We start from the raw sequence: 27399 nt of genomic DNA, 5'->3' as shown, positions 1-27399 counted from the left end.
GGGTCTGAATCATGTAGTTTACCGCTGTTTGGCAATAGTAGGCTTACTTGTCGCATGCTAAAGAGAGCTAAGTGCTAACACGGTTGTCATTCTCTCACTGGTTAGATGTGGAATAGAAACGAGGGATGCATCACCAACACTGTCATTAGGCAACAAACATTGTTGACTAGTCAGAAATAAACTTTGCTGTTGTTCTTTCATACATGCACACACTGTGTAGCAGTGGTGTAAAGGTAAGCAATTTACCCCGAGTGAGAGGACATTATGCTCTCATAATGTCCGCAGTGAGGGTGTTATCGGACGAGGCGCAGCCGAGTCCGATAACACCCTCACTCAGGACATTATGAGAGCATAATGTCCGACCCCGAGTGGTAAATAGCTTTTCTACCACTTTTTCCCGTATACATGAAAGAAAACACATAGTTGTAACTTGCAAGGATCTTAAGTTACAATCATTATTGCCTATAAAACTTCCGCGAGACAGCAGATAGTTCCACAAACAACATCTTCTACTCACCAACAGATGGCGCCAACTCCATACTAATCCATGCGTCTAGCTTACAGCTAAGCTAACGTCAGTTAGAAGTACCGTTCCGGCCGTAAATAGAGGCTGTTCGCTTCCAGAAAGGCATAGGTTCAGAGAAAAGGGGCTTTAAAGTTGGCGGATTGCATTGGATCCAAATAAATCGGCGACTATAGCATGCACGTTAGTAAACATAGGACCGTTGCCACCGTCATTTGTTGGTTGGGGGAAAGGTGTTCCGACTACCTCCTGAAGTCCCCGGATGTACACTGAGGTGCATTGATCTCGGACAAGTCCTCATACAACTTTGCGGCAGTTGTTTTGTCATAACCTCCGGAATTTAGCCAATCAGAATCCAGTATTTGAACACGTGACTAGAAAAAGTGGTAGAATAACTAGTAGTCTACATTTACTTTACAAGTACTGTACTTAAGTACTATAGGAGTATTTCAAATTCTCAATACTTTTACTTCTACTCCACTACATTTATGACATGATGGCTATACGCAAATAGCCGATCTACAAGCTCACAAAGTGACGTGTTGTGAGCTTGTAGAGCTTGTAGATCTGCTATTTTTAAAGGATTTTAAATTTTTTATACATTTGGAAACTGTTATGATTACTGAGAACTTTTACTTTTAGTACTTAAGTTTTCATTTTTTATACATTTGGAAACTTATGATTACTGAGAACTTTTACTTTTAGTACTTAAGTTTATTTTGACACCAATACTTTTGTACCTTTTTCTTATTCCACTAAATTTTTTATTCCAGACATCTACTTGTAAGTTGTAACACAGTATGTCTACATTAGAATGTTGATACTGTACTTTTTCCACCACTGGTGAGTAGGATTGGTTCTCAAAGTGGGGTCCGGGGACCCCGAGGGGTCCTTGAGGGAGTTCCAGGGGGTCCCCAGGCCCCAGCCAAATGATAGATAGTTATGAACCAAATAGACCCTTATGGGTCTGTAGCTCAGAAGCCCCCCCCCCCCCCCCCCCCCCCCCCCCCCGCTCTCCGCAATTCTCCCCCACTCCTTCAGCTTCTGGCTAGGGGAAACACTGCAACCACCTACAAGGTAACACAAACTGAAAGAAAAAGATCCTTTTGGGAGGTCTAAATTGACCCTTACAAGTATGTAACTCTGACAGTATACACATGAAACCAAATGGACCCTTACGGGTCCATTTGGTTTCATTTGTATACTGTCAGAGTTAAGGGGAGACCTTGACATTGTAATGTTTGAGAACTACTGATTTAGACCAAAAATGCAGGTTTAAATGAATTCTGCAATGAATCTCTGTATTAACAATTCAACAGGATTTTTACAAGGCTACTACCTCATTGTATCACGATACATCCGATATCTCTGAAAAGGCATATCGTGGAGACATTGTATCGTCTCAACGATATTTATCACCATATCGCCCACCCCTAAAGCCCTTGCCACACAGGCGCGTTTATCCGCACGGATAAAACGGACAATTTCATTTAAAAAAAAAGAAAACAATGATTCTCTACGACCTCATGTTTCATGTTTTTTCTCGATCGAACCCAGTTCGATTTGTGCGTCTTGTCGCATGCGGTAAAAAACTCATCACTCCTTTTATGACTCCTTTTGGGATCCGCAGTGCCGATTCCGCACAGCATTGCACACCAAATCCAAAGCGTTTTGTTCACGCAGCAAACGAAAAAAAACGCAACTGTCCTGTGTGCAAAGGGCTTAACTGAGAAAGAGATACGCAACGTCTCTTATATTATCACGAAACCCTTTTCTGTGAGATCTGCACTGTCTCATGTCTGCCTGTTAGATCAGACTGGGTCAATTAACTTAACCCATTTAGGCCTAGGATTATTGACTGCTTTAACTATTGAAAAATAGCAGATATACAAGCTCACTGCGAGCTTGTAGATCTGCTATTTTTGAAAAATCATGATTTTTTTTGCAAGACTTTGAATATATCTACTTAAAAGCGAACATTTGTAACTCAAATATTTACTTCTGGGTGGTCCCTGGGACAACATATTTTGAGATGGGGGTCCGCGGCCAAATACCTGTCATTTTGGGGGTCCTTGACATGAAAAGGTTTGAGAACAGCATGATTTAGAGGAAGGATTTAGAAGTCGGGTCAAAGATCGGGTCAGAGATATTCAAAGACTTGCACTCATTTTCACGATTTTTCAAAAATAGCAGATCTACAAGCTCACAGCGCGGCACTCGGTGCCGCGCTGTGAGCTTGTATATCTGCTATTTTTCTAAAGTTAAAGCATAAAATAATGGTTAAAGTGGTTAAAATCAAACGCGACTCGGGCACGTTCCAGGTATTTGAGAGTTAACTGGCCGTCTCATCTGCTCCCATCAGTATAGCTGTCTGTCCGAAGCAGCATGGAATCTGTGCTTTCAGTCACATTCCTCGATCCTCGGGATTACAGATTGCAAGCGATTCAATTTGTGCCACGAACATGTCCCATACAATTCTGCACCTGATCAGGAGGGAGATGGGTATTTCTCCTGACTAAAAGCGACCCCTGACTATCTTCGGGATAGCGGCAAGAATTTGTTCTTGTCAAATTGAATTTCCCTGAGAAGACAAGAGGATCCAAAGGAAACATCTATTGTATACAAATATATACAAAGCGAAGTATTCCTTCCGCTGCAGATTGAACATCCACAGAAAAAATTACATACAGCCACATAGACACAGCCTTTGTTGTTCAAAACTGCTCACATTTGCCAAATGTCTTGGAATTACTAGTCTCACGCATCTCAAGATAGCAAATCAAAAATAGCAGATCTACAAGCTCAAGATCTACAGCGCGGCACTCGGTGCCGCGCTGTGAGCTTGTATATCTGCTATTTTTCAATAGTTAAAGCATTCAATAATCCCAGGCCTAAATGGATTAAGGACACACTGCTCACTAATTATAAACAAAATCTAGAGAATGTATTTGCAAGAATAATTAAAGCATCATCTGTGATTATTCATTCTCTCGAAACAGAGTCTGATAGCTGGAAGAGGAACGGACCGAGAGGGCGTTCCCTTTTCTTTGACGACGGTTAGCCAGAATGGTGATTATTTGACTTGCTGGGACTCCATAATAATCACAATAAGACACTTATAAAGAAAACCTGTCGCCAAACTAGCCATACATTAAGATGTGTACAGTATATATATATATATATATATATATATATATATATATGTATCGTCACTGTCGGGCAGAAACCTCGTATCTCCAAGTTTCAAATTTGTAGCCCTACGTTTTTTTTCGCAAAGTAAAGACCTGCTTCATCAGACAAGGCCGTCGCACAAAAGTAGTGAAAACAGCAGATCTGCAAGCACACAACGCCTCGGGGTGCGAGGCGTTGTGTGCTTGTAGATCGGCTGTTTTCACTAGTTTAGTTCATTTTATTTAATGATAGAAACAAACGGTTTTGGACATACAAGGTTTCCACCCGACAACGACGATATGCTACTGTATAGCCTATACAGTATGGTATGATATATCACATCTGTGTGTCACAGTGTGCCTCTCTCTCACACGCACACGCGCACACACACACACAATTCCCCCACTCTCTCCTCCACACACATACTCATGACATCATATCACCACGCATCACATACATTTTGCCATTGCTATTTTCTCTATTTCTCGTCCAACAAAGAAGTACTGTATACAGTACATACTGTAGTAGGGCTTAGTTAGATAAGAAAAGCCCCCCCCCCCCCCCCCGGCCAACTTGTTTTTTCTTTAAAGATTTAACCCTGACCAACCCCCTGGGTATACTGTATATGGAATATAAATCATGGAAGTTATCACAACTGCCACAAATCTGATGCTGGTGCACAGTCAGATGACACACTGTGTGCACCGGGGCATTAACTCACTTACTGCCAATTAAAAATGCCCTCGAGTGGCATTAGTGCCAGCCCTCTCCATAGACTTCCATGTAATTTGTAGTGCACAGATCATGCACACCCATGCACAGATCATGCACCATGTTTGTGCAGGCTGTTCACAGCTTTCAAACAAAAAAAAAAGATTGGAAATCCGTTCAGGCATTCTTGAGATAATAGCCATTATGTTTTCCTATAATGTAAACAAAGATGGCTGCCATGTTTGATAGATGGGGTTGCTATGGGGGTTAAACATGCAATTTCGCGATTTCTATCATGCCTACTACATTTTTTGGGGTCCAAAAAATCTTTTTGAAAAAAAAATTGTTTTTGAAAAAAATTTTTTTTTTGTTTTTTTTCTAAGTAAAAGTCGCCCAAAGTCGCTTGGCAGGGAAGCCCATAGTGAGAAAGTTGCTCTAAAAGTCGCCTGGCACTGTATGAGTTGTGATTTTTTTCAAGTCCACTCGACTCAGTAAAAAGTTGAGTTGAAGTCGACTTTATCGTTTGATGATGTCATCACATCACACACGATGATTAACTTAATGTGAAACATTGCTTTCTCACTCAACTGTAAACAAACCAACCAAAGTTTAAGTGTATAGAGGGTTTCTTCACATTTCTAAAGTGCCAATTTAAGGACTTTTTAATACCTCTAAAATAATAAATTAAACGTTGTCCAAATTGTCCAATATATAGAGGCAGACATTGTGAAAATAGCCGATCTACATGCTCACAACGCCTCGGCGTTGTGAGCATGTAGATTGGCTATTTTCACAATAGAAAGTATTTACGACTTTCTCTGGTGGGAGTCGACTTGTGTAATGAAGTCGACATCTCTCTCTCTCTCTCTCTCTCTCATATTCATATTGGTGTCCATCACAGGGCTATGAGGGGCCTTTGAAATAATGTCACAGATGACACAGGTACAGTAAGTTAAATAATGTCACAGATGACACAGGTACAGTAAGTGCGGTAGAAGGTGATGCTAGGAATAAAGTGTGATATCAGTGCATCAATCACATTAATAGTCCAGTAAAAAAAATTGTATTATTTAGTTTTTACCCCTAGTTAGACCCCTCACATCCTACTTAAAGCAGATTTTTTTTCTGGGTATTTTCCTCCTGTATGGAAAGTCGATGGGAGCCCAACTTCATTTGGCCACTGTGGGTATTTGCAGTGAGCAGATTATGGTAGATTTTTTATCCTGGCTAGTAGACCTAATTTCCTGTCAGAATCAGTTGAGAAAATAAATAACACAATTTTTTCCAACCTGAGTGGATTTCTTTTCCTAGAATTACTAGACTGTAACTGGCATCACTATTTGAGGCAAACTTTGACACAATAAAAAAAAGAGTCAAACTGTTTCCAAATATTTCCAATGTTTCATTTTTCATTACATGGATCCATGAATTGAAAGGTAATATGTTGACCAGGAGAAGTCACACCCAGCACAGTGGTAGCCGGTGAAATTGAATGATCAGGATTTCATCTGCAATCTATTTAATTTGCCACCAGCAAGCTCACCTCCTTGACAGGCGTCCTATACCCCATGCACAGCTTGATTTAATCTATTTTTGGGAGATGACAAATTTACACCACAAGGCCACAAATCGACTGAGTCATCAAAACACAAAGAGGAAATCATATCAGCACTGTGATTGAGAGAGAGGACTCGACCGGGGGGATAGGAGAGAGAGAGAGAGAGAGAGAGAGAGAGAGAGAGAGAGAGAGAGAGAGAGAGAGAGAGAGAGACAGAGACCAGGGGTGTCGTCGCACCAAATTCTGGGCCCTGGGTACAAGGATTCACTGCGGGCCCCCCATGAATGTTCCTCATAGGGGGAGGGGGTTTAACCCATTTAGACTGGGAACGCATTATTACGCATTATGTAAAAAAAGCAGATCTACAAGCTCACAGCACAGCGCCGAGTGCCACGCTGCGAGCTTGTAGATCTGCTATTTTTGAAGAATCGTGATTTATTTTGTCAGTGGTGCTCAAACTTTTTGTTTGGGGGTGAAGGATCCCCAAAATAATATGTATTTGGCCACAGACCACATCTCAAAATATAGTTCCAGGGACCCCCCAGAAGCAAAATTTGAGTTACAAATGTTCGCTTAAAACAAACATAATTATATTCAAAGATTTGCACACATTTTCACGACTTTTCAAAAATAGCAGATCTATAAGCTCACAGTGCGGCACTCGGTGCCGCGCCGTGAGCTTGTATATCTGCTATTTTTCAATTGTTTAAGTATAAAATAATGAAGGCCCCTCCACCTTAGGCCCTAGTAACTCAGTCCCACATCCCCCCCCCCCCCCCCCCCCCCCCCCCCCCCCCCCCCCCCGTGACGCCCCTGGGAGAGAGAGAGAGAGAGAGAGATAGAGAGACAGATAGTCAGACAGGGAGTCGAGGGGTGAGGTTGGGAGGGGGGGGGGGGGGGGTTCTGAAAAGGAACATCTAAGGGCACTTACTGAAATTAAGTATGCATTCCAGAGGCCTCACACAGGCTTGGGATTAGAGTGTGTAAGGTATATCACTCACGAAGTGCATTTTGTTTTGTCTGGAGCCTGCCTTTAAAAGATACTGACTCCTTTAAAAAAAAAGAAAAAAAGCAAAGGCTTTATATAGCTATAATACCGACGCAAGGAAATTACAATGAATAAGTAATTAAGTCCCGTGAGAGAGCTGCTTCGTGTAGGAGAGAGAGAGAGAGAGAGAGAGAGAGAGAGAGAGAGAGAGAGAGAGAGAGAGAGAGAGAGAGAGAGAGAGGAGGCAGTAACCTGGTTTGCTCTTGGGGCGTGCGCAGCCCGGCGAACAGTAAACGCTGCCACGCGGAGCGTGACCGCGTCCCCCCGCCTGATCATTAGACCCAGCGTGTACTCTTCCGAGGCTCATGCCTAATTCATGCTCCGCCGTACGACGGTGTCCGCCCGCGCTGAAAGACAGCAGATGTACAAGCTCACGACGCGTCACATCTGCGACGCGTTCTGAGCTTGTATGTCGGCTGTTTTTCCACCATCGTAGGCTACAGCAGTGGTCCTCAACCTTTTCAGGCTGTGACACCCAAATTAAATAATCATAATTTAACTGGGGACCCCAACCCTTCACAAACACTTAGAATTGTAGGAGTTGGCATTACATTTAGTTTGACTTGATCTGTTCCATTGTGAAAATAGCCGATCTACATGCTCACAGCGCCTCGCAACGCGAGGCGTTGTGAGCATGTAGATCTGCTATTTTCACAATTTCTGACTCTAATATTTGGCAATTTGTGCAATATGTTGAACCAGAGGTACTAAAACTGAAAATGTCTTTGAAGTCCTTAAATTATCACTTGCAGATACCATGTATAGTGTATACTGTATGTTGGTCTGTTTACTGTTGAGTGAGAAAACAATGTTAACATTTTAGCTAAACATCTGGGGACCCCCCAAAATAATTTGGGGACCCCCCTGTGGGTCCCGACCCACAGGTTGAGAACCACTGGCCTACAGTACGACAAAATACAAATAATGCTTTAGCCATCCTACACAGTATAGCTATTGTTACAATTGTTATTCCCACTTTTTATTTTATATCATCTAACGATGCCAAGAAGCATCAAGTGACAGCTCTCAATGAGAAAAAAAAAGAAAAGATTTGGCTCCTAATGGCTGCCCAATGTCGAAGTGGGAAGCGTCACCTCGTTAAAAAGATTCCGTACATAATGCAGATGTGAACAATGTAAGGGGATGTGGAGGACGATTGGAGAGAAAAAAAAAGGTCATTCGGATGCAGTCGAGAAGTAAAGAATTCACAGAATAATTGCTGTTCAGCCCAAAGATCCCTAAAAAATCGAAATGAAAAGTAGTAACTGTAGTCATGGATACCGGGAATAAAAGAAACACACATATTCTCGGGGAAAATGTGTTGTTTGATTACAGGTGATGTAGCCTGGCCTACAGTAAACAACGCTTAAAAAAGAAAATCGATGAAAGAGACATATGCCTTTTTGATTTATTTCTTCACATGTTTTAGTGCAGGGAAATTGCCACGGGAAAACTATAGGGCGTTGGTTCAGGCATAGTATACAACATGCCTGAATCCAATAGAGTATCGCAGCGGAAGTGGTTTACTGGTGCCACTTAAAATCTCCCATTCATTTTCCTCAGACTTTTACAAAAATATTGATAACAATTATGTTAAGCCTAGAACCAAGCCATCCAGGATTGCAGTGAATGATGAACATTAACCTTTGTTTCTATGAAAAGAACATTTTGAAAATCGCTAAACAAAGGGTGGTTATTAAATGTAGTATATCAAATTCACATAGGATCAAAGGTTGTATGGTCATGATTCACTGCAATCCTGGATGGCTTGGTTCTAGGCTTAACATAATCGTTATAAATATTCTTGTAAAAGTCTATGGGGAAAATGAATGGGAGATTTTAAGTGGCACCAGTAAACCACTTCCGCTGCGATGCTCTATCCTGTATGTCACATTACGTTGTTGTCGGGTGGACACCTTGTATGTCCAAAACCGGTTGGTTTTTATTTATCATTTTTAAAATGATTTAAACTAGTGAAAACAGCCGAAGCACGTACGTGTGCTTGTAGATCAGCTGTTTTCACTACTTTTGTGCGATGGCCTCGTGTGATGAACCAGTGCTTTACTTTGCGGGAAAATGTACAAATTTGAAACTTGTAGATACGAGTTTTCTGCCCGACAACGACGATTAGTAGATCCAGGGACAGATTCAAGTACAGCGGTATCGAGTCATATTATGCACGACTCAATGCAGTGTCTGAGATCTGTATGGGGAACGAGGTCTCCTGCTCTGAAGTAATAATTAGCTTTCAATTAGCCTTGACAAGTTCTAGGGAGACTTTGCCATGTTTCTATGGCTACAACAAGTATGGATGTCGCTGGCGTTCAGATTTATTGTTTTCGTTGTTTATTTTGTTCTTTTTTAAATTAAATGTATGAAGTTATGTATAAAAGTACTTATGTTTCATAGTATTATCACATGAGGGTAGGTTCAATTCAGTTCATTTTTATACCTTATATATCGTCGTTGACGGGTGGAAACCTTGTATGTCCAAAACCGTTTTTGTATTTATCATTTTAAAAAGGATTTAAACTAGTGAAAACAGCCGATCTACAAGCACACAACACCTCGCACTGCGAGGCGTTGTGTGCTTGTAGATCGGCTGTTCTCACTACTTTTGTGCGACAGCCTTGTATGATGAAGCAGGGCTTTACTTGGTGAACAAAAGTACAAATTTGAAACTTGGAGATACGAGGTTTCTGCCCGACAGTGACGATATGCTACCATTTACTGTACATGAAAATAAGTAACTAATTTACGAGGGAAATTCACAAAGGATTGCTTAATTTAGTTACAGTACATGTGTTTTGCGATTTCTGTAAGAGCTAATCCCTGCAGTGCAAATCTGACAATTTATACCTACTAGCCCTTACCCGTTCAAAGATATGAGCTCTGAAATGATGTGCAGTGTGTGGGTTATGGGGTGTGCACTGTGCACACAGTATATGAGGGATGGAAAGTAACTGGTGCTTACATGATAATATGTAGGAGCGTCAATGTAAGAAATACCTGTTTCGTTTAATGGCTACAGAGATACTGTGTACCGATCTGCATGATTTTTGGACAACATCTGTAACAGGGCCAGTCACAGATTTTTGGAAAAATGCTAATATACAGCAAACGATTTGTGAAAGTGACAATCGGGCTTCACAGTTATGTTAGGTGTGTTCATATGCTAATGGTGATGCGATTTCAGATCAATTGCTCCAGCCACTGAGGAGAAACGCTGTTTCAGACAGACAGATTTTTGGAAAATTATATGTTTGATATTACATTGGTCAGGTTGTAAATTTGCTTGATGTATTGCTCACTCTACAATTTTTTGAATTCTTTTGAATATTAGAAAATTACGATGGGGTTTACAGTAACAAGCCACAGGAAACATCAGTGTACAGTGTAGTTGAGATGTGACTTTAGTTTCTGATATGACTTGGTTTTTGCCATGAAATGAGATGCTGCCACAGCTACGAGAATATATACACAACCATAAATAGATTCCCTCAACACCTACAGCCGTGGCGTGAGACTGTCAGTTCAGACATCTGGTATGAGCATGAGCATTGCTCACAAGACTCACAAAGCTGTCCCGTGCACAGTCCATTAATTTTGTGACATAATTGCGTATATTATTACAATATTGCTTTTTTTTTCTAAATAGTATGTTATGAACAGTGGTAGACAGTAACTAAGTACATTTACTGGAGTGCTGTACTTAACCCTTTCCAAGCCACGGGGAGCCCCTTAATATTAAAACCGTACTATATCGGACTTCCTAGGCGGGGAGGGGCAGCCAATCGTCTTTTCCCGTACTTTCCCGTATTTACCGAAATAAATGATTTTCATCCGAAAATCGGCGATCGTCAAACCTTCCCTAGTCACCACTCGTGCATTGATAGCTCATGGCTGGTCTGACATGAAGCAGAAGTGATGTCATGGCCCTTTCCTTCTCCAAGGCACCTTCCCCCATTCGGTTACTGTCTGTACACGAGTGCTTCTACTGCAGCCGTGCTGGTGGCTATGCTAGCGATACTTTTCAGTTCTACTCTTGAGTCACACGTGGATTATTTGAGGGGACATTTACGTGAACGGATCGCGCACGCGAAACGCACGGGGACATGATGCGTCAGCCGAATCTCCCACTCTAAGCCAATGCAGATTGAGAATTTCACTGGGAACTGGGGTGAGTAAAACAACGGGGGATCGCGGAATGGTAATGGGGGATGAAGACCACGTGATATAGCGCTGGATGTCTGGTAAAATGAATGCGGTTCAGATCATAATATAATAATAGAAATTTCGCGGCTAGTCTACCAACAACCATTCTATTTCGGACGGCAAAGTGTTAAGGGGAATCTGTATTTTACAGTATTTGTATTTTGGGAGACTTCAAATTTCAAAGACTACTGTACTTTTGACTCGACAACATTTCTAGAAAGGGTAAAAGTAAATTATGAATTAACCACTTAAACCATATTTCATATGTAGAGAAAATATGTGAAAAATTAAGTATTATCTTTAAAAGAAAGTAGACGACTTTAAGTCAATTGCAAATTTGACTGAGCAACTTTCACTTGTAGTTGAGTACTAAATTATTTGACCAGGAGTAGGCTATCTATACTTTACTTCACTGGTTCTCAAACTGTTTTGGCGGCAGTACCGCCTTATACTGATTTCTGAAGCCAAGTCCCCCTTCCCCCGACTACAACATTTTGCTTCGAAATATTTACATCAAAAGTCCAGTTCCCATGCCAATGTTCAAAAATGAAACAGCATAGTGGCAAATAACATTGCTTGCTATAACAGTTGTACTAGTGAAGTTGTTTAAAAGAATATATATATACAAAATGAGAAATGTTTTATCATTAACAATAACAGTAAAATACATAATCCTATATTCTAGTTTTTCCTCACTGCAGTACCACTGCGTACCCCATATTTGAGAAACACTGCTTTACTTCGACTCAAGTACTAGAGCTGAGAACTTTGTCCACCACTGGATATAAAGTATTAATGATGGATATTCTGCTCCTGCATATCATCCTTTAAAAGCACACACAATTTGGTACGAACTCATTAAATAGACTTATCAGGATTCTATTATTTTTTTCCCTCCTCCTTTTCTGTCAAAGAGCAAATCTGGAAATGAACAGAACTTTATTGGAACTACGAGCTATACAGTACGTGGCTGCACTGGTAAGTACCCTGTGTGACATAACATCAATTTAATTAGATTTGAACAGGACATGCTCCGGTGAGGCATGTCCTACATCTCTTAAAGCAATTGAAGCTCAAGAGTAAACTTGTTAAACTGACTGACAATCCGTCAGCCTGTATCTAGCTGGCTCTGAGTGACAGACTAAAGAACTTAATACCTGACATTTCAATAATGTGAAAAAATGGTCTCCTGGCGCATGTTTCATGTGCACGTAAGCAATATGCCACAGGTCCGTCTATTGAGACTATTTTGTGCCTGTAATCCTTCATTCAGAACTTCAACGCTGTAGCTAGGATATCTTATCCTATTTAATGCTTGTTGCAGTCTTCATTTTGATTGCTGTGCTGTTGATAGCCATGATAAGGTCATGTAGTTTTAACAGGTAACTACATCCGAACACCTTCCCTTCAATGTTCGGTTGGCTTTTCTTGATGTGTACTAATGCAAACAAATGTTAATGCTTACATAAAACCTACTTTAGTTTTAGAAGCTACTTGGTTGGAAGCTAAAGGTGGGCATTAAATCAATTTATGGTTAAGGAAAAGTCTGGTGGCAACTGAACCAAGAGCCAAGTGTTGGTGCTATGGCAAGTTTTGTCATATTTCATATTAGTGAACAAGTAGATGTTACTTGCGGATGTATGTCCATTTAAATGCAGTGTGATGTCTTTTAAGCCATTATAAATTATTAATTTAAATATTTATTTTTACAAATAATGAAAGTAACCAGATCAATAAAAGATGGTCTATTTACCTGACCACATTTTGACAATGATGAATTGCGCTGATGGAACCAGATTGAGAAGAAACTAAATAAAAACATGTATATGTCCTCATCCAATGATATTGTGTTATCTACTAACTGCATTCGTTTCTCAAAATCATATGCAAATACTGTACATTGATTTATGGTTGAATCTTCACATTTTACAAGTTCAGGATAAAAGAAAAACTGCTGACTTCTCACTCCACTCCGCTCTATGTTGCAATGCCAAAATAACATATCAATTGGTCATCATTCCCATCACTGAGACTGTAGGTCGCATTTACTATGAAAACCTGCAGCTCCTGTGCGTGCGTGTGTGAGTCACGCCTCATGTCACACTCATGTCACACTATACAGTCTATGGCCAAGACAGAATTAATTTGCACTGACCTGTTCTGGCATCACAATGATGACTTGACCAGCTCAGCAGAAGGATATACGGTAGGCTATATCGTATAGCTGACCTGTACTGACATGAGTCAGTCTCATGTGGTCTATGACGTCAAATATCTATGATGTCATCTCCATATTTGGCAAAATATGGCCACTTTTTGTCCAACTTGAACAACCACAGAGGTCAGTGCATTTCCTTCGTCAAAGTTGATCCCGTGCCATTGCCAAAGCGCCAGCGCTCGCCCCTGTCACCCAGGCGGACGTGTGCACGCACCCATGTGCACGCGCCAATGTGTGTGTGTGCGCGCGTGTTTATTTGTTAACATTAACATATGTATACAGCAGAGTCCATGATTCCTATACAACAAATAACCTGGGGCTATTGGAATAAGGCCCATTCCATTATGGCATAAGGGTATTCAAGCATGTTGAAACATTAACAAGCTATGCAAATAACCTTGAGGTTAGATACTGTACTGTACTTACAGTGTAGCTCACTTTAATACAGTACTAATGTGCAATTTCACTTCTGTTCTGTGGGTCACTGTCGACACATTTTGTCTATTTATATAGTGGCTCAGGTGGTGAGAACTGTGAACAGCTGTTTCTGCTAAAAAGCAACAACCTTGCATATTTAATAACGGCTTGTCACAAAGTTGTTTGGGCAAACCAGAAGAAAAAGGGCAAAAATGTCCCTTTTCATTCATCAAGTTCATCGACAAACAAGGATACAACTACCGTTCGAGGAGTAAACACAAATGGGCAACAGAATATCAGAAAAGACTACTCAAAGAATGGCAAAAACATCCTTAGAAATGCGTCTGGCATTTCCAAAAGTTGTTGTTTTTGTTTGTTGTACTTTGCATTCTTTCTAGTCTTTGAGAAAGGCTCCTCTCTCCGCTATAAGGTTAAGATGTGGCGCTTCCTAATTTGTCAGGCCCACAGAAACACCTGAGGCATAGGATTACATTCTCAGTCACAACCGAGCGACGGGGCATGGAAACCGGTGATATGTGTTTCAATGTAATTGGTTTTCCTATAAGACAGAGCTAAGTGACGTGTGTGTAATGTGTGTGACTGTGCGGTCCACATCAGCCTGGGAGAGCAGGATGGGGACCGAAGACAACCATAAGGAGGTTGTTTGGACAGAAGGTGTCAAGACATAGAGAAAGGTCTATTTGTTTGTGCGCGTGCGTGTGCGTGTGTACAGCAGGGTTCCCCAAATAGTTTTCCCCAAGGTCCGAATTATGTCTAGGGTACCAAGCAGAGGGCCACAACATTGCAGGGGGCGACGGCGGTGTTCCCGCTACTCCAGTGACAGTTCAGATATCGTCGTTGTCGGGTGAAAATCTTGTATGTCCAAAACCGTTTGTTTTGCATTTATCATTTTAAAAACGATTTAAACTAGTGAAAACAGCCGATCTACAAGCACACAACGCCTCGCACCGCGAGGCGTTGTGTGCTTGTAGATCTGCTGTTTTCACTACTTTTGTGCGACGGCCTCGTATGACGAAGCAGGGCTTTACTTTGTGAAAGAACGTACACATTTTTAGATACATTTTGATGCGCTCTACCAAGGGCTGATGTTTCATAAGTTTGGATGAAGCAAGTTTCCATATACAGATCAAAAGAACAACCTATTTCAAAGATGACAACTGATTTACTTGTTTCGTGAATGAAAATAACATCTGGAGCATTTGGAATATTAAAATGTTGAGGTTTCCACCCAACAATGACGATATACTAGTGTTGTTGCTGCTCTTATACTACCATTATTACTGGGGTTGGTGGGGGCTAGACAGTACCCCCCCGCGGGCCGCAAATGGCCCGCGGGCCGCCTATTGGGAAACCTGGTGTACAGTATACATTTGGATAGAAGGTGTCAAGAACATAGAGAAAGATCTATTTAGTTGTGTAGTGTAGACCAGGGGTTCCCAAACTTTTTTGTCTCAAGGCACCCCTATAAATATCTTTTCCTCTGAGGCACCTCTACATTAATAATTTTCACTCCCAGCTTTGCTTTTAATTGAGTAAATCAGAATTGCGTTGTACGTTGAAATTAATTCATCTCCAGGGGGAAATATAAGGGCATTTTTGCCATTATTCTCCCCAAGATTACATTGAGATGATAGCCATTTTGGTTACAACTGAAAATAACTTTGTACTTCAAGTTTTAAATGATACAAAGTACTATTTTGAAGTGTCCAAATTAATTCGAAATATTATCAAATGTAACTTGCGGCACCCTTGGACTGCTGTCACGGCACCCCAGGGTCCCCCATCACCCACTATGAAAACCCCTGGTGTAGACACGCACGCACGCACGCACGCACGCACGCACACACACACACACACACACACACACACACACACACACACACACACACACACACACACACACACACACACACACACACACACACACACACACACACACACACACACACACACACTCTGTATACAGTACATATACTATGTCCAATGTATACATTAAAGTATCAATGTTGTTTTGCTTCATTTCAACACATTTTAAAACTTAATACAGTACAGTATGTGCAAGCAATTCCACTTCCATTCCATCCCTCAATTCGGAGCGACAGGTATACAAAACAAGGCCGATGAAACAAGCTTTGAAATGAATGAATGACAGCGGAGTAAATATGACTAAATTGACGGCACCGAATCCAAAAAGCACTGTCCAACAACACAACGTGTGGATACAAAGAGACACCGAAGGCTCTGTGCAGCAGCAGCAGCAGCAGCAACAACAACAGCAGGGCAGTTACAGGGAGGGGTTGCCTGGGTCGGCCGTTTCAGACATCCAGGCTATGATTCTGGAAGGCAGCCTCGGGGTGGGAGCGATAATTCTGGGGAGATTACCGAGGAAGTGGCAGCAACTTTCTTACCCTGCTACAAAGGTGCCAGAGGCACCCAAAAAGTGGCCTCCTAAATCCAGAGGAGCTATTATACCTGCCACATTGAATAGTCCTGTTCCACTGCACACCATGCCACAATGAGTGAGCCCTGGTTCTCCTTCCTGATATGGCCGTGATCTACAAGCTATGGTTCTCAACCTGTGGGTCAGGTCCCCACATGATTTTTTTGGGGGGGTTCCCCAGATGATAGTAAAGTGACAATTTAAGGACATTTAACTCATTGAATGCCCTTTTCAAGATGGCCGCCAAGTACCAGGATGCCACGTTCCTAAATTTCTAGTGCACGGATCAATTTTTAGTGCACGGATCGTGCACGCCCATGCACCATATATGCACCATATGTGTAGTACTTTTTAACAGCTTTCAAACAAAAAAATCCGCTTGGAAATCCGTTCAGGCATTCATGAGATAGAAGCCTTCAAAGTCAGACAAAACAAACACTGCCACCTTCCTAAATTTCTAGTGCACGGATCAATTTTTAGTGCACGGATCGTGCACGCCCATGCCTAGATCATGCACCATATGTGTAGTACTTTTTAACAGCTTTCAAACAAAAAAATCCGCTTGGAAATCCGTTCAGGCATTCATGAGATACAAGCCTTAGAAGTCAGACAAAACAGCCATTTTTGACATTTTGAAAGATGTGTTTGTTATGGGGCTAAACATGCAATTTCGCAATTGCGATCATGCCTAATACATTTGAGGCATTTTTAGAAATTTTTTTATTAACTCTTTTAGTGCCACCCGTTCACCACTAGAGGGTGCCCCAGGTGCCATAGAAAATCCCATAGAGATATGCTGGTATATGCAGAAGCCCTGCAGCCATGACTTGCCTGAACACTTTCCTTTGTGCATGTACAGGAAGAGGATGAAGTTAGCTTGAAGTTAGCTATTGGCTACCAAGCATTTTAGAAGCCTTATTTTCGTCAACTTAGCCATGATTAAACCTTGCACACCTCATGCATGGGAAAAAAACAGAGAAGAATGAGCTCTAAAAAATCCAATGCAATCCTGGATTGCATTGGAGTGGATTTGTGCAGTTTGTTCACAGCTTTCAAACAAAAAAATCCGATTGGAAATCCGTTCAGGCATTCTTGAGATAATCGCCATTATGTTTTACATGTTATGTAAACAAACATGGCTGCCCTGTATGTTAGATGGGGTTGTATGGGGGTGGAACATGCAAAATCGCGATTGAAATCATGTTCACTAGATTTGATGGGGTCCAAAAAAATATTTTTTTTTAAAAAAATTCAAAAAAAAAAAATTTTTTTTTTTTTTTTTTTTTTTCAAAAACCGAATTTATTCGGTTTTGGCATATGTAATACGTTTTAAAAAACCGAACTTTTTCGGTTTTGGCACTGGATGAGTTAAAAAAAAATTTGATTTTTTTTTTTTTTTTTCAAAATGGCTTCCAACTCGGGAAACTCGGGCTGTGGCAGCCTGGGAGTACTGTAATAACTCGTGAAACTCGTGCCTTGGCAGTCAATGAGTTAATACCTAATACCATTATATATATATTTTTTTTTTATTTAATATTTTTAAGAAGACCAAAGTATCAACAAACTATTCTATAAAAAACTGGTCAAATATTGGCCAAATTGTCAAATAATATAAGAAAGAGGCAAACATTTTGAAAACGGCAGATCTACAAGCTCACAACGCCTCACAAATGTACGGTATTTGTGGAACTGAGTCAAATTAAATGTAATGCTTCAACTCCTACAGTTCCAAGTGCTTGTTAGGGTGGTAGGGGGTCCCCAGTTCAAATACGATTATCTTGGGGGGGTTGCGGCCCTAAAAGGTTGAGAACCTGGGGGAGGGGGACCCATGCAGAGGTGATGACATGTCTGTTCGCAGGTAGACCGCAATGTAAAACACATTACACAAAATCATAACTTTGTTATATTGTCAACAAAAGTAGCCGATCTAAATGCGTTGTATGAGACGTGTGTGTGTGTGTGTGTGTGTGTGTGTGTGTGTGTGTGTGTGTGTGTGTGTGTGTGTGTGTGTGTGTGTGCGTGCGTGCGTGCGTGCGTGCGTGCGTGCGTGCGTGCGTGCGTGCGTGCGTGCGTGCGCATGGTGGGGGGGTCTCAGCTTGTGTCAGATGTCAGATGTAAGATAGGGGTTGGGAACCACTGATCCACATAAAGAGGCCAATGAGAGTTCAAGCTAAGAACAGTAGGCTAGTTCCTCTTGTCCAAACTCTGCTGGCTTTACTGGCAACAATGTTCAGACCAACATAAAACATCCATGGCTCATGACATGTGGCTACTGTATAAATTAAACAATCATGCAGCTTAAACAGCTTAAACATCTCCACTTTTTATACAACCACTGTAGGCTTGCATCAAAATAATTTTGGACAGACATGCGCCATGCCAAGATGAAGAAACAGGAGCAAAGTTGGTCACCAAAGGACATAAATGAAATCCAAACCAATTTCTGCTTAATTCAGTACAGTAGGCTATTGTTCTGCAGGATTCTGCAAGAAATACATGTCTATTTCTTACAATATAAAACAGTGAAATATATAACCACCAGCAACGAAAGGAAGCCAAACGCATGGATGGTCCTATATGATTGGTCTAACTAAATGGTTTGAGTGCAGCAGGCCTTATCAATCCATGTCAGGGGCTTCTCCATCAACCAGGAATCTTACATCTTGTCTCTTGGTTTGGGGGAAGGGCTTTTAAAATCTTTTCCCCAAAATAAGTAAATTATTAGACACCAAACAGTAGGCCTATACAGTATGCAATTATGGTACCTGGATTAAACAACTTCTGGAAAATGTCTAATTAGAATGTGATAACTTCATTATTAGAAAGGGGCAGTGGTGTAAAGTAACTGAGTACATTTACTTAAGTACTGTACTTAAGTACAATTTTGAGGTATTTGTACATTACTTGAGTATTTCCAATTTCCAATACTTTTACTTCTACTCCAATACATCTCAGATCCAAATATTGTAGGCTACTTCAACTACATTTATTTTAAAACTTTAGTTAATAGTTAATGTATAGATTAACCACTTCAGGCTATAGGCCTATAGGCCTACATTGCGGCTATTTGAAAATAGACATCTACAAACTCACAATGCTACTACCATTGTGAGCTTGTAGATCTGCTATTTTCAAAAGATTTGTATAGACCTAGCCTACATTATTTTGAAAACTTTAAGTAGCCTACATTTTGATAACAATACTTTCGTACTTTAACTCAAATACATTTTGGATTCTGGAATATTACTTGTATCGGAGTATTTCCACATTGTGGTATTGTATTGATACTTTCACTTACTTAAGTAAAGAATTCGAGTACTTTTTCCACCACTGGAAACAGGGCGCGCACTTGCTCTTTCTCTCTACACGCGCGCACAGCATAGAGATGGGCGCGTCAAAACTAATGGCCAACATTAAGCGCACCAGAGGCGTCAATTGGGTATGGCAAGCTATGGCAGCTGCCATACCTTGGCTACAGGCGAAAATAATAAACTGTACTGTAATCGTGACTGTTGCTAAGGTATGGCAACATGACTGATGTCTTCAAGACACCAGTCATGTTGCCATACCGTAGCTTTTTCTGAACTGACGCCGCTGGAAGCGCACTTCCCTAGTCGGAATGATGAGCAACCGTGGTGGTGGCGGTGGTGCGCGTGGCGTGCGTGGGGGGCCAACAACAAACAACAACATGACTCATAATATAATGAATGATCGCCACTCACGCTGCTGTTCTGTCCGGACCAGTGCACCATGGCCTGGTTGTGAGACGAGTCCCCCGTCAGGGCGAAGGTGGAGCTGGTCAGTCTGAGCTGATCCTCCTGCCTGGAGCCCCCGGGACCTCCGGGGCTCCGCCTGTCCTTGTTGGCGCTCCAGCGGGGATCGGGACGCGGCGCGCGGTGTCCGGGCGGCGACGCCGCCGCCATGCCCTCCGATCGCGGGTCCGCGGGGTGATCGAACACGGAGGGTCCTCCGACTTCAGAACTCGGGGAGACGTTCCTCCTCGCTCGCTTCTTCTTGTGCGGGCTGGCAGCAGAGAGGATCCCGGCGGCCGTCTTTTGCGGCTCATCGCCGCTCGTTTTAACATCGTAAACTTTGGTCTTGTGCTGCCCATGGATAAAGTCGCTCTCGCTGCTGACAGCGGGCGCTGCTCCTTCCTTTGGACGTAGCCTGTCGGCGGTACTCCGTTTTGGTCTTGAATAGACATATTTCCCCTGGTTCTGAACGCATATTTCGGAGGATCCCTCGGCGCATCGGAGCTGTCCAGTTCCAGCACTCGCCGCCGCTGCCCCGTCTCCATCATCTCCCAAAACTTCCCCCGCTGCGGACCCTGTTGCCAATTCACCTGTGTCCGTTTTCAGCAGTAATTCCTGTCTCCGCCAGTTAATCCCCGGCTGACATGATCTGCAAGTTATCTCTGGCGTGGCGACACGAAACACGGAGGATAAAATCAAAAGCACAAACCAAGAAGACGCACGGTGCCACTTAGGGCAAAATGATGTGACCCCCCTCTCCATCGCTTTGCAAGCAGACAAATTAATGCTCTGAAATGAAAGAGCTTTCCACCGTTCCCACTTCCCAGCTGTGTGTGCCTCTCTGTGGATCTCTATAGTTGACGCGCAGCTGTAGAACCGCTTCTCCAAGTTGTGTCTGCGGTCTCCAAATGCAGCGTTGTAAAAAGTGCGGTCTGTAGAAGTGGTCCAAGTTGAAGGGTTTGATCAAATGAAGCTCCGTGCGCATGGGGGGAGGAGCTGGTCCAGACCTAAAGATATGGTAGCCTACTTGCGACTGACTCCGTTTCTTCTCATACATAATTTGAGCCATCTGCTGTAATAGCCTTACAATCTTTCATCGATCCATATCTAATTTTCTACGTATTCGTTCTATATATTTTCCCTGACAGTTTCTATTTAAGCCAGGAGGATTACCCAGAAGAGGCTGTAGCCAATCCATCCATAAATATGATCTAATAGAATAGATTATCACATAGACTATTTATGTAGAAGTGCATTTATTCGAAGTTATTATGGCAAGCCCTTGCTTGCCCTTGCCTCCATTAAATTCAGTGTTGCTATTGGGACTGTCTGCTCATTAAAAAATAACCAATTTCCAATTACTGTATAAATGGGTGGATGACGTGACGTAGCGTTTTCGCTGTCCTCGGTGTCAAACATGTATAAATAAAAAATATATTTGTCAAAAACCTTCTGAATATTGTGCAGGACATTAAGCTTTATGTGAACTTACTCAAGATTAAAACATTTCATTCCTCATTTCTTCAGAATCTTCAACCAAACATGGTAAATGTCATCTGGTGTGACTGTCCCGACCTTGTTTCTCAAAGTGGGAACTTGAATAAAACTAAGAAAAAGAATTGCTAAAATTCATTTAAAAATGAATTTAGGCAAAAAAAAAAGTATATTTGTGAGCCTATATCTTTTCAAAGTCCAAGCATAATGTTTTCAGTCATTTCTGATCAAAAAGATTTTGTCCCCCAAACCAAAATCATCTGGTGTGACACTAGTTTGGAAAAATTAAACAGGCAATAATTTGGACACCTACTGGGCTAGAGAGGTCCTTCTTCTGTAAGGCTATTCAGCACTCCCAGCACAACTGCAAGACAGGTGTCTGAGGTGAGTTATGATTTTAACATTTTCATGAAATGCCATCTTGTTGAAACTTTGACAAGTGTGGCACTTCTGGATGTCATCTGGTGTGACACCTTTTTCATTAATAAAGCAAAAGTTATTTGAAACTTTGGTCATAATTACATGTAAATCTAGGTTGTTTTGTTATAGCTAGCATGTTGTTAGCATGCTAATGTGTACCTGGTAGCCTCAAGGTAGTCCTAAATGCAGAAAACGTCATCTGGTGTGACACTTCGTCATCTGGTGTGACATATCTGCTTGTCACGCCAGATGACTTGATTGTCACACCAGATGATATATACTGTATTTGCCTACAGACATAACAATAAATAACAAGTCCCATGTTTCTTTTGTCCATTTAAAACATTTTAACATGTTTAAAACAACGTTTTAAACATTTTTACATAATTTAATTTAGCTTCATTCGGTGATACAGCAAATTCATCAGACAGAGCAGAAACCCCTTCACAGAAACCTAAACCTTATATTGTGGTAACACTTTTCAGTGAGTATAACATACTTGGCAAACTTGAGGACTTGCTAGTAATTACATTTTACTACTAAAAACAATCTACCTGACAAATAAATTACATTTAAATGTCTCCTCCTGAAGGTCTTCTACTCAGGTGCTGGACACAAGTGCATCTATTGGAGAGGCCCAAGCTGAGGATTCAGACACCTCCTCAGATGAATACACACAAGGACAGTTTGTCATAATCAAATATGAGGGAAAGCCATATGTGGGGCAGATTGTTACCATTAATAAGGAGGGGCTAGAGATAAACTGCATGAATCAACTTGGAAAAATTAAAAATGGTTTTGTCTGGCCAAAGGGGCGAGACTGCATTTTCTACAAAGAGCAGGAAGTTGTCTGTGGCATAGCAGAACCGCAACAGGGCAAACGGTTTGCTACCCTCACCAAATGTGACTGGCTGATGTACAATACAGTCTAAATGTCTATACCCTCACCAAATGTGACTGGCTGATGTACAATGCAGTCTAAATGTCTATTCTAATCTAATCTAATACTTTTGTACTTTCACTCACTGGACTGGACAATGAGGTAAGGTAGGACCCGAGACAAACATAGCGAAAATAGCTGATCTACAAGCTCTCAACGCATTGTGCTGCGAGAGCTTGTAGATCAGCTATTTTCGGAGTTGCACAACCCAGCACTCTTTAGCTAGTGGAGATGTGGTGTAACGACATGATTCGTAAATAAATTTGTTCAACTCAAAATGCTGTGTTCAAGTTCAGGAGACTTCGGAAAAAAGTAATACACCTGAATGCTGAGTTGTTTCCAATAATTGGTGTTAATAAAATGTTGCCTTGGCTCCCAGTGTGGCTATGCACCTTATTGTCTCTTTAAGATCCTTCTGCCGTGGGCCGGCAGAAGACTTAGTTGTGCGTAGCATTCCTGTGCACATCCTCATCATCCATCTACTACTACAATTCTTTGTTATCCTATGTTAAGGCCCAACAATACTATCCTGTTCAGAAATATTAAGGCCATGTTATTTAATGTTAAAGCAATTTTACTGTTGCTGTTTTTCCTGGGTAATTGTTTAATCAATCAGTAAAGTTCAGTACTCACTAATAGGTAGGTTAAAACACAGTTTGCTTTGACACATGAAGATATGGTCATCTGGTGTGACACTAAGTCATCTGGTGTGACATTCCAAATAGTGAGAAATCATACCTTTATTAATGATGAAACCGAAAAAATGTGTATGGTTTACATAGAAAATAGTATCAGGAAGAGTCACAAATATTTGTGTAATTTTAAAGAAAGTTTTTGTCAGAATAAAATTAAAATATGTTGAAAGATCGACAACATGGGCCTCACACAGAGTGTTGATTATGAAAAAAATATACAGATTCAATTAATTTTCACAAAACTATAGTGGATCACAGGTTAGTTATGATAAAGGACTTTGATAAAGTGAGTAACTTAAGAAAGGTGTACTCCATTTTCATTTTATGAACAATTATTGTCATGTCACACCAGATGACGGTTTTAGGCACAAGTACAACAAACTGCTCAATAAAGTCTGATTCCAATAAAATATCTAAAAACAAAATGTGTTTCCATAAAGTTGAGAGTGAGTAGAACAAAAGTAAATAATTTTTATGCCTGCTATTTAAAGTTTTTTAAAAAACATGTTTTTTGGGGCGTCACGTCACTGACCCAAATGCAATGCAGGAATAAGGCATGCCATCCATGTTTTCACTTGTAAAAACAGTAGCCTGTTCAGCATTCCACACAATGAGCATGAGAATTATACTGTAGGCTATATTATACAACTTGTTATTGCTGCTGTAATCATGCGTTATTGTATGATATTAGGTGTCTATTGTGCGATGCAATTGAAGAAACACATGACAGTGGAATCACAGAGGGAAAATGGGACACTTGAGTCTATATTGACACATTCTGTGAATGAATCATGAATCCTAGAATAATCATAAGCAATTATGCCATCAGTGAATAACAACAACATGTAGCCATAATAAATAGGCTGCTGTAGATTTCCTTGTTTCTTGTGAGTTTTGTTTTATCTTCTCCTTTCCCCCCATAAGCAGGGACGTGCAGAGAATGTTAGACAGGCAGGGGCTGAAATTTCTAAAAGGGACTTTTGGTGGAAATATCGAAAATAGCAGACCTCCAAGCTCGGCTATTTTAACCACTCATATGCATACTTCCTAGCCAGAGAGGGCAATTCCTTCAACGTAAGATGCTGCATTCAAGTTCAGGAGAGTTTGGACAAGGCAATTCTCTTGAATACTGTATGCCGGAAAGAGGGGCATTTGCATTTCTTTCACCAAAACTGCATTCATGGTCTGGAGAGGGCACCTTTAAACAGACGGGTAAAAGGGCAGGGGCTCAAGCCCCCTTTGATGTCTATGTGTGCACGTGCCTGCCCATAAGATATGAAACATTTCCATTTACATGCCCTGTGGCTCCCAAAAAAGCCATCCCAAAAGGCAGAGCAAAAACAGTCGAGTCAGTAACCGAGGAAGCACATTCATGTGGCGAGATATCGGCTCTCTGCTTTCTGCGTTCCGTTGTTAATGAGTGGTTGCTGAAGGAGGTGATTATATCTCATGAGTATTTGCATGCACGGAGAGAGATGTATCAGTCACATATACTAGCTGCCTTATTATTTCGAGCTCGGAACCATTTAGATGTGCAGCAGTGGTTCTCAAAGTGGGGACCCCCAGGGGTCCTTGATGATGGGGTTCCAAGGGGGTCCCCAGCTAAAAGTGGTCATACATCATGGTCATCCGGTATTTAAAAATAGCCGTTCTACAAGCTCACAGTGGTGCGTTGTGAGCTTTAATCTTTCAAATGCTTGAATATTTTTGAGACATTTTAACAGCACAAATCTTTTAATGGAAAATATTTTAGGATGGGGGCCCGTGGTCAAATATATAAACCCTTGACATGAAAATGTGTGAGAACTGAAATGGACTGATTGAACCCTGGATATCAAAACACCTTTTGAATGGAGATTTGTTAGGCGTGCAAGATTGTAATGTGCACATGCTCAAGTTAATTTCACTTGTATGATTTCTCTCAATCTTGGATATTTCAAATTTCTTTGTCAAAGGAGTTAAAAACCTCGCCATGTCCTATACGGTGGGTGATGTTAACCACTCAAACCTATACTGTACGTATTTGTCCGGCAGGGGTCTATACTTGGAAAATACTTTCACCCCTAGGCCCTAAATAACCTACAAGCTCACAACACGTTGTGTGCTTGTAGATCGGCTATTTTCGCAGAATGTTGCCAAATGTTCGCCTGTTATGACATGCCAAGAATAGGGAGGCTAGTGTTCATGCGGTTAAGTTAAAGTTGTACCATGTAACTTTTTTTATAAAACAAATCCGCGACGACTCCGGCCGAAAAACGGCCGAAAAAAGCAATAGCGCTACTGACCACTAGTTGAGCAACTTACACAGTATAGCTTTAAGCCCTATACTTTGTCCGGAGACGCATAGCGAAAATAGCTGATCCATCAGAAAAGATTTGAAAAATATTTGCCCCGAACGGGGATGCCATGGCAGGTTTGAAGGTGGTTAAAGATGAAAAGTACAGGCCCTCTTCAAGGCACATAGCATTAAGAAGATGTATTGGATTAATGGTGCTGCAATGAACAGGCCCCACAAGGCTTGCCTTGGAGACACTTATCAAGTTGTTCCCTAGAGAGTAGGCTACCGTGTGTGTGCGTGTGTAGTGTGTATGCGCACGCACGTGCGTGCGTGCATGCGTGTGTGTGCGTGCATGCACTCCTGCGTGTGGTACACAGCCTCTCAGCGCCCATCATCTCCCATCTCTACCCGGGCCCGCCATCCATTCACAGGGAATCAATGTCCTGTCAATAGCCCAAATGGATTCTCGAGAATGTTGCAGAATAAGATATTCAGGCCAGAGTTTGTGTGTCTGATTTGTATCCCTGGTATGTATTCTATATCGGCCTGCATACGCAACAAAGCTGGAAGCCTCAGTTGTGAGGAATGGGGCACACACAGTGGTAAAGTAATTACGTCCATTTATTTAAGTACTGTACACCTTTGAGGTATTTGGAACTTTACTTGAGTATTTTATCATTACAAAACATACATTACCCACTTCATCACTATATACATTTCGGCCATTTGAAAATAGGTCTACAACATCTACAAACTCAGCTCACAATGCATTGTGAGCTGAGCTTTTAGATCTTGTAGATCTATTTTCAAATTATACTGTACTTAAGTATTGTACACCTTTGAGGTATTTGGTACTTTACTTGAGTATTTTATTATTACAATACACACATTACCCACTTCATCTTCATATACATTTCGGCCAATTGAAAATAGGTCTACAAGATCTACAAGCTCGGCTATACAATGCACTGTGAGCTTGTAGATCTGCTATTTTCAAAAATAATTTGAAAGCTATAAATGGTACATTCTGCATGTACTTTCTACTTTTGGTACTTTAAGTGCATTTTGATACCAATACTTTTTGTACTTTTACTCGAGTAAATGTTGAATTCCGGACTACTACTTGTAAGGGTGCCCTCACACCAAAATGCCTGAGTGAAATCCGCCAATGCATTTCCATGAGAATGGAGCGTTTTTTTTTTTTTTGCAGAAATCCTCTACTGGCAAAAAAAAACCGCTCCATTCTCATTGAAATGCATTGGCTGATTCCACTCTAAGTATTTTGGTGTGAGGGCACCCTTACAGAGCGTTTCTACATTGCATTATTGATACTTTTACTTAAGTAAGACATTTTTGTACTTTTTCCACCACCGGGCACACAAGGGCAAAATGTTCTTGTACGCGCGATGGGAGGTTAGAATTATGCCCTCTGGCTGACCCACCTCTTCAGGAAAACGCTCGGTGGTACAGTGAATGATTGAAAGCCTTCTCGGAGGCA

At 41.3% G+C, this 27399-nt stretch overlaps 1 protein-coding gene across 1 annotated transcript in view; it reads right to left on the bottom strand.

The window, feature by feature from the left end:
* sorcs1 (sortilin-related VPS10 domain containing receptor 1) overlaps positions 1-27399 on the bottom strand; it is a gene marked incomplete at both ends in the record, with an annotated part of 457912 nt that overhangs the window by 389727 nt on the left and 40786 nt on the right. The window contains 1 exon segment of the mRNA XM_080722749.1: positions 20045-20736. Coding sequence (XP_080578875.1) covers positions 20045-20736 — 692 coding nt within the window.

This window comes from Nannobrachium achirus (genome assembly GCF_963921795.1).
Source record: "Nannobrachium achirus genome assembly, chromosome: 3".
Taxonomy (NCBI): Eukaryota; Metazoa; Chordata; class Actinopteri; order Myctophiformes; family Myctophidae; genus Nannobrachium; species Nannobrachium achirus.
Note: the sequence above shows the minus strand (reverse complement) of the source record. Positions and strands in the feature narration are given on the sequence as shown.